The 13,294-nt window shown below is 36.5% G+C and overlaps 1 protein-coding gene across 8 annotated transcripts in view; it reads left to right on the top strand.

Annotated features, from left to right (window-relative positions):
• Positions 1 to 13,294, top strand: part of BBS9 (Bardet-Biedl syndrome 9) — a 295,333-nt gene that overhangs the window by 169,762 nt on the left and 112,277 nt on the right. For 6 of the 8 annotated variants that reach the window (XM_021385807.1, XM_021385806.1, XM_021385811.1 and 3 more), the window contains exon 21: positions 9,883 to 9,993. In XM_021385807.1, coding sequence (XP_021241482.1) covers positions 9,883 to 9,993 — 111 coding nt within the window. Of the gene's footprint in view, positions 1 to 9,882; positions 9,994 to 12,218; positions 12,353 to 13,294 lie in introns of those variants that run through there. The other 2 variants (XM_021385804.1, XM_021385812.1) reach the window with 1 other exon arrangement.

The raw sequence follows: 13,294 nt of genomic DNA, 5'->3' as shown, positions 1-13,294 counted from the left end.
GTAATGCTAGGTATCCTCATGATAATTTCATCCTAAAAATCAATTCCGGAGAGTTTAACATTGTAAAGTATTGAGCTAACTCAAGATAACACTTGGATTGATTTGATCAATAGTAAATACAGTAAATAAAGTATTAAATACTAATGGAATTGAAGTAAATATATCATGTATGTTTCTTATTGCAGAATTGGAGCAGAGATATTTTATTATCATTTGATTCATTCTTAGCTGCTAGTACAATTAATAAAAATCATAGAGTTGATCAGTGAGCAAAAGTGAAGTATCTGCTAGTCTAAAGAAATGTAATGTCACTGAGGTCTTGCATGTTATTGACAAATCTAGTATTTGAGTACTATTGATGAGAAAGTAGAAATTTACAATGCATGAAAGCATGCTGTCTCTGATGTATCCAACAGAAAAGCAAGCTTTTCCAGTGAGGATTGCATTTCAAGCTAAAAGAGGAGAGATTTAGATTGGATATAAGTTTTTATGATAAGGGTGAAGGGTGAAGCACTGAAACGGGTTGCCAGAGAGGTGGTGGATGCTTTGTCCCTGGAGACATTCAAGGCTGGATGGGGCTCTGAGCAACCTGATGTAACTGTAGGTGTACCTTTTCATTGCAGGGGAGTTGAACTAGATGATCTTTAAAGGTCCCCTCCAAAGAAAACAATTCTATGATTCTGTGATTTCTGTTGTGGAAGGAAACTTTTGCATTATAAGCAGGAGAATGCTGTTTTTCTCTTTTCGATGCCTTGATTTTCTAGGCCTCTTCAGAAGTGCTCAAAGGATCTATCTGCTGTTTAACTTGGCCTGATAAACGTTTATAGGTTTTATTTCAAGTAGTATTAAAGGAAAATGATTGTATTCATGTTTTTTTCATCAATGTGTTGCTTATTTCTAAGTAGTATCTGGAGATGCAGAACAACAGAGGCTAACTTATTATTCCCTTAAAAATACACTGATTACTTATATTTAATTTCTGCAACCTGAATTTTTATATTTTATAGTCAGACAAGTCTCCAAAGATAAATTTAGTAAGTTTGGTCACCAAATACTTTTGGGAATCAAAATTGTCAAAACTAGAATTTTTAATTAAATATTTTTCAATAATAATGTTGTTCCCAGGATTGTTGCATTTTTTATTTTCCATTGTGAACTAGCAGTTTACTCTATAAAACTGATTGAAGTAGGCAAATAGCCTATTTTGTTCACAGTGCATGTCATATTAATTTTGAATTCTCTAGTTGAATATTACTAGATAAATAGAGAATACTGGTTCAGTGAAATTCTCATGATCAAATAACTAGTCATAATTAGATGACAGATTTAGTAGTCTGTTTCATCGTGTATTTGTTGTATCTTCAATATTATGGGGCTGGGGAGAAGAACAGCAAAAAATGTCCCAGTTCACAAGGTCCATCTCTGTGTTAGAATAAGGTAATTTAAGGCCACTTGTAAATGCAGTTGTTCGCCTCACTGTTCATGTTCATGGGCTGGTCAAAACCTTTGCTCGCTCTGTAGTCAGAAACTAAAAGAACATTTCTGATCATTTTTTTTCTTGTTCCAAGTGTGTCTTCTATTCCCCTAGACACTGGGGATTTCTGTCCTAATCGCTTTGTTTCTAAAAATCAGTCCATTCCATTCTAGTCCTCTTAGCTAAGCAAGGTTGGTTCTCTGCTTTGTGTGTCTGTAAGTTAGGTTGTTTGTATTTTATCTAAGTAGCTTTGAACTGAATTTTTTCAGGTTTATTTCATCTGTTATGAACATGGCAAGAAGACCTGAACACAGATGTCTTATTAGTGCCTTGTTCAATATGAACTACTTTCATATAACTACTTTCTTGAGCCTTCTCTGGAGCATTCACAGGTGGATTTCAGCATTGCATTCATCTTTTTCATGGTCGTCACACTGGAACCATTTTTTCTTTCCCTTAGCATCCTGTGATTACTTTAGCGACTATTGTATCTTCTTTCATTTCCATGACATCACTATTTCTGATCAAGTAATTTCTCCTCCTAATATTAAAGCACTTGCAATTGGTATTGGAATCTGATCTTACTGGACTGTGTCTTAATTTGATGTTTTGTCTGTTAAACTGCTTTTTAATCCTTTTCCAAATTGAACAATTCTGCAAACTAGTCCACCACATTGCTGCTGTGAAGTATTACTTTACTACTTTAACTGTGCCCTTTTGAGCATCTACAGTTGATACCCAATTACTATTCCGCTGTCTTCTGTCATCCACGATATATATGATATTGTATCTCTTATCAGTAGTTTTTGATTCTGTATTTTTGTCCTTGTTTATTCCTCCAAGGCAGACATAGAATACTCACTTTGAAAGTCTTGTGATATGACTGTATCACAGAACACGTGGAAACATTCCTAAGTACTGAAAATGCAAGCAAACTGCAAAGACACAAACATTTGCTCTTTTCAACTTCTGCCTCCAGGGAATGAGGACACACACTCTTTCTTCACTAGCAAGATCAAAATTTGTGTAAGCTTATATATATATATACATGCAAATGTATAGAGTCTGTGTCTGCATACATATTTACTTTGGAGAATGTCGTGTGTGCTTCAGAAATATAGAAGTGTTTCAATTGAGGATAGGATAAAAACATTTGTCTAAACCTTCTAGATTTCTGAGTACCAGAAGGGTTTGGTATCAAGATAGCAACAGTCAATTCTAGTCTTTCTGCTTTCACTATACGCTGAAGAAAGGTCAGAGACTACATAAAGACAACATTGTGAACACTTTTACAACAAGCATGCTCTGGACTTTCTAGTTGTTTCAGCAGCTGTGTGAACACTGACTTTCCAGAGTTCTCTTGGAATGTATTGTCAGATAGAAACCAGAACTGACAATAGAAATTACTTAGAATATACTTTAAGAAAAAGAAAATAGGGAAACTGTTTATCAGAGGGAACTAACCTATTTAATTTTTTTAATGTAAATTAGTTTAAAAAAACCATCCAGTAGCCTCCTCACTGCTGGGCATTACAGAAACAATGAAATAAATAAAACCTCTACGGAACTGTCTCAATGAAAACAAAATGTTTGATGTAAAATGCTTTATATATTCCCCACATACAAACACATTTCCTTGTGACACAAAATAAATTTACTTATGTATTTAAATCAGACAAACCAAAGCCAATAATGAATGAGCCCTTGCACATTCCGTCTCTTGATCTCTGAAAGATAAATGAAGAATGATGTCCCTTGAAGTATGTGGAAGACAAAATATTCTATGACTTCTGCTGCTGCAGTATTTAAACATTTCGAAGAAAAAACCTGTACTGCTAGAGTAAATAGGAGCTGCAGTTAGCAGTACATTGAATGCAGGGAAAAGGCCGCAAGCTCCTGTCAAAAACAAAATACCAGGTGTTATGTCAGGCACCGTACCCCTAAAAATACGATTGTTTTTATTGTTATGGTTTTCATTAAGAGTTGATCTCCCCCTTGGAAACTTATTGTTGTAAAGTGATTTTTTCATGCTGTTGCATAAAGGCAGATTAAAGACCTCCAAATACTACACAACTTGGCGATAATTACCTCTCCCAACACACACCAGAACGCATCACATTTTTCAGCTGGTCTGTGCTCATTAAGTGAATAGGTAGTTGGAAGACAGAGCAGATTTATATGACTGAAGCACAACCATCACCATTCATCCTTTGTTCGTAGAGAGTAACAAATTACCTTTAATATATGTTGAATGGCCTTATACAGTTTAGTGTTATTGCATTCTTAGACCTGTGTTAGTGAGGGTACTTCTGGATGTTAATTCTGATTGTGTTCTTGGCTGAATGTCCAGTAATGCTTTTGTAATGAAAACAGCTGCTGGGTCTGTTCTTAGCAATGTGCTTTCTTAATGCCATTCATATTACTTGCATACCACATGCGCTGAACCTCATTCTGGAATAATGGCCAAGACAAATCGATGATTATAAACAGCATATTTCTCCTGTAAAGAGGTTGTACTACTGAAGTACCCTGAACTTCTGAAGTCAAGATTTTATGGATTCAAGTGTGTTCAAGATATTAGAACATACTATGAGCTCAAGCAGAAGTCACCCATGATTGCTGCATGTTATCTCTGCATAGCTCTTAATGCAAATAGTAGCAATTGCAATACCGATGCAACATATTATAAGACAAACTACAGAGTTTATGAACTGGGGATTTTTTTAAGAAACATTTCAGTAAAACAAGGGTAAAGCAGAACACCAGCCTAGTATGTTTCTCTGTACTCTCATTGAAAGTATATTTAGTGATCTACAGTGACTGACCTTGGACTGCATACTCAGTTACTATGATTGTTTGTTAATTTATTACTTCAGTGGAATGCAAGACAGAAATGTTTTCCATCATGTCATTGATGCTGGTTAAGTCAGCTCAGGCACAAAGAGCAACAACAGAGTTTCATGACTAAACAATTGTAGCCACACTATTGGATTTAAATGCTACGTCCTGAAATCTGTAACTGATTAATTAGCTACTCTACATTTTGAGAGCAAATACTTGAACTAAATCTGAGTTATTTCTCTACTGCAAGGTGTAACTGTGTGTTCATTATCAGTGAGATGCATTTTTTAAAGATTCAAGTTCTTCTCTTTCTCTCTTCTTCTCTTTCTTTCTATGTTTCTCTACTCTTTCTCCGTATATGCTGCAATGAAATATACTCACATTGCAGATGTATGACTATTCAAATGAAAGACTCTAATGCAGACTCAATCTGTGAATGAATATTCTCTGGATTTTATACTCCCAAATATGTAATGATTTCTTTTGTAGATGGTATTGTTCTATCTTCTTTCTGGGAAGCAGCAGTACAACTACCTAGGTATAGAGCTTTGTCATGGTTTTGTGATTTTCGGTTATTGGTATTCCACATCATAACATCATGTAGTGGACATACCTAGTTCTCAGAAGAGAAGGACTACTACAGTCCCCACGGTACTTTGCTCCTTTGTTACCATTTTCCAGCTGGAGGGAAAAGATAGAAGCTCGCAGTATAAAAACTTGCAGATCACGAGACCTCATCCCTTTTTCCGCCGTCTCTCGTCTTGGCAGCACCTCGCTCTCCAGCCGTCTTATCGTCGGTAGTAGAGTAAGGCCTACCTTGATTTTGGGACATTCTCTCTCTCTGTATTGGATTTATCAGCTTAAATTGTAATTATATTGTATTATAGTGTGTTGTTTTGCATTCCGATATCTTATTTAGTAAATTAGTTTGTTTCTCCTCAGATTGTTGCCGCTGTTCTTTGCTCTCAGGGCCATCTCCCTACCCTTTTCCCCTTTCCCTTTTTCCCGGGACGTGGGCCCTTGGGTCCCCCGTCCCCTTTGTCACGGAAATCGGGCCTAACACCCGTAAACCGTTGACAAGCTTGCAAGCAGTGTTTACCTAAACAAAATGGCTATTTTCTGATGAACAGATCCCCCCCCCCTCCCCAATCTACAGGACTGGTAAATTTAGCTAGTTTTTAGAGCAAAGAATCTCTAATGCTTTAGGCTGTATTTTTAGTGTACAAGTCCCCACAAGAATCAACTGAATATGCTTTTGCCTAGAATTTTGGAATATTGGGGAAATAATGTTCCTGTTTAGATTATCCCTGTTGTTACAAAGGCATACACATAAATGAAAGACCTACTAATTACTGAGCTTTCTGCTCATATTTTAATCTCTCTTACTGGCAAAGACTGCCAAGGAAGCATTTTTATCTTCTTTCTGTAGTCTCTTTAAAAGAGTTAATGAATAGTTTAGATTGTGATTGACTGGAAGAGAAAGAGGAAGCTCAAATGGTCTTTCCCTCAAAGTACCTTTTCATTCTTTAGATGTATACTACTTCTGTTTTCCTGTTTTTAAACTTTTGGAGCCATATTAAAACGTGTAAAAACATGGTGATAGGAACCTGTAGGAAAACTGTTAGTACTTAATTTTTTTTTTCAGTATGTATTATGTTTATGTTTCCTTTGGGTGTGGGTGTCTTTTTCCAACTTCAGAACCAAATGTGTCACAAAAACAGATGTAGTGAAAATAAACAAGAGGAGTTTCATTTCCTTTGGTGAACAAAGTTCATAATTAGCTTGACAGTAATTTTATGCAAGTTGCACCCTATCAAGCAATCCTGCTGACCACAGCTTTCTTCTTGGATTTATCATAACTGATAAAAGATCTGTGATGTCAGACAAGAATTTAGCTACACAGAAAAAGGGGGAAAGAGTGGGTCAAATGTAATATCGTATTCTAGATGTTGTTCCTGCCAACAGTTAATGGGGAAATTCATATTATGAAGCACTGTTTACAGACTGACATCTGGAGAACTTCTCAACTTGGATCATTTCCAGTCAGTAGATATATGTACTATTCTTCCTTTCCCCAACCTTTTCCTTAATTATTTCTCTTTTCTACTTTGTACCATTTGCTTAATAATCAATGAATGTGAATGATTCTACTACTGTGACTCGTAGGACTCCAGATAGATTAAAAAATGCTTGCTAAAATATATATTGTGTGGCTACTTTTTGAAACATATGCAAGGATATATAATAATTCAGAGTGATTTCTTTGACTTAAAGTAAAAATTCTGTTAGCCTCTGACCAAAGAAGGCAGAATAGATACCCTCAGCAGAACCCCTGCAGAACGTAGTTCAAACGAGCTTAGAGTCCTAATGGGAAAGAGACTTTTTTCAGGCTACTGGTACCTGTCAGTCTGAGTATTTTTGCAAAATGATGGTCTGCTGTGGTGTAAAGATTATATTTGCTAGATGCAATCTAGCGAAGATCTGTTTGTGCCTTATCCAGTTTCCTGTCTGGCCAAGTGAAAATTTAACACTTCTTGTTTTTATTCCTGCAGAATGACAATTTCCATATTATGGTCCTCACTTCTTCCTGTAGGGAATCATAGCATGTTGTCAAGCGTATCCATTTTTATCATGAGGGTGGGCGCCTGTGCCAAGTGGATCAAGAAAATTGAATTTGCCATGAGTTTAACTGGAAGAAGCAGACACAACTTAATTTTTTTTTTCTGCAGGTTGACGTGAATGAGGGTTCAGTCATTTTACATAGCCCTGGGCATCGAAACAGTCTGAGCGATATAGCTCAGCAGATACTACTAGTTCCTTCAGTTATAAAGCAATATTGAAAGAGGAAGATGTGAAAAGCAGTGGCACAATGACCTTGATCATATAAACCTAATTGCCACAAAATGTCACCATTGTATTGCTTTCTTGTTCCATCATTCATTTAAATAATTATTGGAGTGAGAATCCTGGGTGAAATCCAGGCCTTCTGAGCACTGTTCTTAGCACACTGAATTAATTTCTGAAGCAATGGTATTTATAAGACAAATCGTATGTAAAAGTTATTTGTATCCTTGCAGAAATAAGAAATAATTACTACTGATAATACTGAAAATTATGATACTATTGCTCTATGTGCTCTGCTTGGACTTTCTTTATATGTAAAATAATCTATGATTGGTAACATTTCAGTCCTGACTATTTTCTGTCAAGAAATTAAAGTTATGGAGAAGGTGAATTTTGCTTTTAATTTTAGTACATTCTGATAGTATCTGTTGATAGGTAAATTTTAACAAATCTAGCACATCAAAATCAAGAGCAAGAAGTCTTGCTTCCTTTCAGAAAGTAGCATTATACCTAAGGGCAAGTAGGCCTTTTCCAACTCTTATTCAGTTACTGTCAATGTTGAGGGCTAATGACATACTTTGGCATCAAAAGTCATTGATTCTCAAAGCCATATAAGTTAGAGAATTTCAGACTTCAGAGTGAGCCTTGTAAAAGTTTTTATTTCCATGTAGAAATTCAACAGGTGCTAATTAACTGAATGAGTTTTCACTCATAATGTTAAAATTTTTATAAAACCTTTTAAAAAGTATGATACCATTCTTAATGGTATCTCACATTCTTATCCTGTGTTTACAGATTTCTGTTTAACAGGGTAGATTTTATCTGAAGAATAAGAATGAAAGATACCTAAATTAACTTCTAAAGCAGTGCTTTCCATTTAACCAAACTGAGTTTACATTTTAGTCATAATTTGCAAATGGGAACAGAAATACTAATTTACTTATTTTTATTTAGGTTGTAGGTAGCTTTATATTTAATGCTGTGCCCCACTGTTGTGGTATTTTAACATGGCAACATTTTCTCATTTCCCATTTTCTCCTTCAGCTTTACAGCAGCAACCCTAAATAGCTGAAGCTATCATGGGTCATACAACATTGTTGATGAGTTCACTCCTAACCTTCCTTTCTAACAGAGAAGATTGGCTTGCTTTAGTCAAATGCAAATCCATGATGTGTCTTACACTTTTTATCAGAGTGTATCTGGATTACAGTAGCTCATGCCTTCCTTAAAAATAAAGGATGCTGTATCAGTTCTTCAGTTGGTACTAATGAGTGCCTTCACAGTATTCACTGGAGCAGCCATGCTCTACCCTAGCTAGACACTGTGGTACATTTCTGCAGGACATAGTTTCAGAAGCACTGGCAACACACAACTTGAGCAGCTGCAGCTCTCCTACTCAAGGATGCAACATTATTTTTAACAGTTGTTTTATTTGCTTGTATTTTTAAAGGAGAGAACAACCTTGATATGCTGTTCATAAATTTGTACTTTCAGAATGCAGTAAATAGGTACATGCATTTGTGTACCAGCTAGTAGTGGTCCTGTGAAAGAGATACAAACTTATGTCCTGAACCAACAAAATATTTAAATAAGAGCTTAATTTGAAAGCAGGTGACCATTTGCCTGTAGTCAGTAATAGAGCCTGTGCTGCACTCTATTGGGTTTTAGATCAGGTGTTAATTTGAAGTTGCTGGACAGAGGTTCAGGCTCCAACAAGATCTGCCCAGAATAGCTAAAGGTAAGATATAGAAATATTAATTATTTGACACGTGGGAAAAGGTAGCTTTCAAGCAGGGCTGAAAAGCTAGTACTTTAAAATGCTCCTCCCTGCTTTGAAATCTGAAGAGCTCACAGTTGTGACAAGCTTAGCATGCAGACTTTATTAGCAAAGCATTTGTTGTAAGGCTGTGGTTTTTGTTGTGGAACATCAGTACTTTTTCCAAAGTCTTGATCACAGACTTTTGGGAAAATAAATTCATTACTCTGATCCATTGAAAGATACTGCCTTCAGGTAGTGTTACTGCTAGATTGTCCCTTATTTTAAACGTAACGTCCCCATATTTTAAACGTCCCCTATTTTAAACGTAAGCATTTAAAGTCATTGTGCTCTCTGATGAACTACTAAGAAAAGCAATATTGTAAAGTACAAATAATCCATTATATCCTGCATCCTAAGATGACTAATGAGTAAGGCATTGTAGTGTTACTGTACAGTGAAAGTGTTCCTGTTTTTTCATGTCTTTACCATGAAATAATTAAAAATACTGTATTTAAAAACCCATCCAAAAAAATATCATCGTATGTAATTCTCTGTGGCAAGCTAACAATCTTTATAAGGTTTGTTGACTTTGTAAAGTTATTTCATTCACATAAAATTACTTTTATTACAGATCTAGCTCCCAATAGTCTGATCTTTAACATAAACCACATTATTTCCAGCTTTTATGTGGAACCAGTTTTAAATATTCTGTGGGCTTAATACATTCAAACTTTTTTTTTAAACTAACATAAGTGGTAGAGAGAAGTCATTAAGGCATAACCAGTGTTCTGAACAATGGTAATGGTTTTCTTTCGCTTCACATAATTTTCTTTTTTAAGTTAAAGCTATTTCAGTTCTTGGGATTTCATGTCAGTTAATTTGTCACCTCTTTTCCTTAATTGTACACTGGTGAGTTTGTTTTGTTACATAAACACCACATTAAGGTTTTTCCCTTTTCTACTAGGTGGCTGTGCTACAATCCCAGAGTCTGACTTAGAGGAACAAGCAGTTGTACCGGGCTCCACAGCAGTGTTCACCAATCACAGGCACACTGCAAAGCAGAAATCCAACCCTGGTAAGAAAAGAAAAATTACTTTGTTTTGCTCAGAAATACATAGCTTGTCTTTTCTGAGTGCTTGTGGATCCATAAAACAAATGGCGTATTTTTCAGGATTTGTTAGCATAATTGTCAAATTTTCTTTTTTTAATAGTGCACTATATAGGATTCTGAATTTATTCAGTTACTTCAATTAAGAATAGGTAAATTGCAGAAAACAGTCATTGAATTGAATCATTTTACAGCTGAGAAGTTTTGTGCCACATAATACTTGAATTAGATTCTTTATGGTTTTATTCACAACCTCTTCAAGAGAGGCAAAATGAAATCGAGGTTGTTTTGGTGTAATAAAGGTTTGTTTTTTTTTCTGCAGTATGGTGGTTAGACTTTGTGCCAGCTGATTAAAATACAGTCATTACTTATCTTTTGTGGGAAGACTTCCTAGAATTTCAGAAAAATATTATTGGATATAATAAAATTATAATGGCTATAAAATATGCTGCATACGGCGATGACACATTTTCTGGAAAGACTTCATGCTGCCGGGAACTGTGATATAGTGTTAACATATTTTAAAAGCAGTACTGTAAAGTAATGCATTGCAGTTTAATAAAGTGCCTGCTAAGCTCTCACACTACAGCAATTTCCCATTCTGTTTACTAAGTCATACCATCACTTTTTTTCCCCTTGTTGTCTAATGTATCTTCATGATTTTCCCTGTAATATATGATTTTAAATGCATTTCAGTGTTGATCATAAATCAGTTGTGTTCAGTAGAAGTGTCTGTTGATGACAAGAATAGAAAAAAACATAGAGGTTGCAAATATCAATATTCAGATATAGATAATTAGAATTTTCTTATGCATCTGCAAAAAACAGTTACTTATTTGTTTATAGTGCATCCAAGTTCTTGTTTACCTGGCTAATTCTTTCACATATGTGCAAGATAGGCATGTAATTGAAGCATAGAATTAAATGCAATAGCAGAGTTTATGTGAGAAAAGGGAGAAAGATACCTTCTGCAGCAATGTATAAGGGCTGCTCTGATAATAACATCTTCTGTTTTATTATGTTGGCCCACAATCCAGAGGCAGGTGTTGGTGGTATGGGAGTAGAGACTGAACCTAGCCACCAATATCCTGTTACATTTTGTTGCTGTGTGACAGATGACGGCAGAAGGGCAGCCTGACAAAATGGCATCTGACATGGAAGCACCTATGAAGCAGAAGTGTGTCATCAATTTCTCCACATGGAATAAATTGTACCTATTGACATTCATTGATGCTTACTGAATTTCTCTGAAGACCAATCAGTGGCTGTGAGCACAGTGAGGTGGTGGGTGGTGCATTTCAGCAGTGGTGACACCTCCACTGGTGCAGATTTTGACTAATATGGCAGGCAGGCTCTTGCTCATGGCTGGCAAAAATGCATAGCTAGTGGTGGTGTCTGTGTTGAAAAATAGTGTTTTGTAGCTGAGAATTTGCTCTGTGAAATAGTATTACTGTGCTCTTTGTTGTATTTCCATGATAATAAATAGGAGGCATTACTTTTGGATCCACTTCCACAGGGTAACTGCCACAATGTAACTTAAAACTCCAGAATCTGCTCACTGAAACAGCCTGAAGCATCCAATGTAGGCCTAGAACTCTGACTTTTCCAGAGTGCTAATTAATTGCAGTCCACCTGGACTTCAGGTCAAAAGAAGCTGTCAAAGTTGACATGTGTATTGCTTAACCTTTGTCACATATATTAAGTACTGTCTTGGTAATGGAGAAGTACATCATCTTCATTATGTAGGATACAATCTTGATAAAATTCTGACTTCAGGCAACTACACTGAAAAATCAAGAGCGTATGGCAGGCATTCCCTCTTCTTTGTCTGATGCTCCGTTTTTCTGATCAAGCATGTGAGGCAGTAATTTAGAGACTGTGTTTTGGTGTTCTTCAGGAGATAGCGTTCTGTGTTGAAATAACCTGATCGCTGAAAAAAACTATCATGAAGGGAAAAGGGTAGAAATGTGTTAATGAACTCCAGAAACAGTGGCATGTTGACATGTGTATCCTACTGTAGGTCTTAGCCCGTGATTAAAAAAAACAAAAAAGAGAGAGAGACTTGAATCACACAGCTGGCTGTTGTTGCTTTGTAACTTTCTGAAAAAGGCAGAATGAATATTTTGAAAGCTTTAAACCAGTCTTTAGGTTTACAGCCATGTGTTACACCAATGAATTTAATTCATTCACAGTAAGAATGACTGCCATCTGCCAGTTGGTGCTGCAATATAGAGAGAACCTAGAATATTTGCCACTGAGCTGTCTGGAAATTCTAATTGCTACAAGTGTAAGAGCCAAGAGAGCTACTTAAACCATAAGGTAACACTAGGCATGAAATCACAGCATTGCAGTGTTTTTCTGTACATGATATTTTTGGCCCGATTTCTTGCTCAGGCACCAGAGACTGCAGCAAGAGCATGGTGAATATGGTGAGCCCTCAAAGGATATTTGTTATCTTCTGCATATATATACATCTGACTTTTCATTAAATTTAGCTATGCTCAACCAATAAGAGAAAAACAAAGGGAGAAAGTAAAATAAAATTTCTTTTTCTTGGTAGATCTTTCATTTCCTGAGGGAGGTGAACATAAGTTGAGAGTTTTTGTTTTCTTCTTGTAGATGGTAGTTGTTTTTTGTACAAAGGTAGTTCTGTTGCAGTGCAAAATAGACGCTGACCAGATTTCTGCATTTACCTAATGCACTTCATGGGGCTGTGTCAGTTCAGCTGATACGCTATTTATGAACCTGGGCACAATGGTGGAGACAGTGTGGCTGTATCTGCTCAGGTCAGGTGGTGGATGGCAGGACATTCAGTGAGAGGCCTCCTGACTGGGCGCACAGGCCCTTATGGTGCCTTGAAGCTGAGAGAAGAGTCTGGAGCATGAGTGTTATGAGGAGTGGCTGAAGGAACTGGGATTGTTTAGTCTGGAGGAGACTCAGAGGAGACTTTATCACACTCTACAACTACCTAAAAGGAGGCTGTGGAGAGCTGGATGTTGTCCTCTTCTCCCAATTACCTAGTGATAGGATGTGAGGTAACGGCTTCAAGATGCACCAGGGGAGGTTCAGGTTGGATATTAGGAAAAACACCTTCTCACAAGGAGTGGTGATGCATTGGGGTGGGCTGCCCAGGGAGGTGATGGAGTCACTGTCCCTGGAGATGTTCAAGAAACATATAGATGTGGTGCTTAGGAACACAATTTAGTGGGCAATATTGTTGGTAGGTGGACAGTTGGACTAGATGGTCTTAGAGGCCTTTTCCAACCTT

Source organism: Numida meleagris, chromosome 2 (assembly GCF_002078875.1).
Source record: "Numida meleagris isolate 19003 breed g44 Domestic line chromosome 2, NumMel1.0, whole genome shotgun sequence".
Taxonomy (NCBI): Eukaryota; Metazoa; Chordata; class Aves; order Galliformes; family Numididae; genus Numida; species Numida meleagris.
The sequence above is the reverse complement of the archived record's forward strand: the minus strand, read 5'-3'. Positions and strand labels throughout refer to the sequence as shown.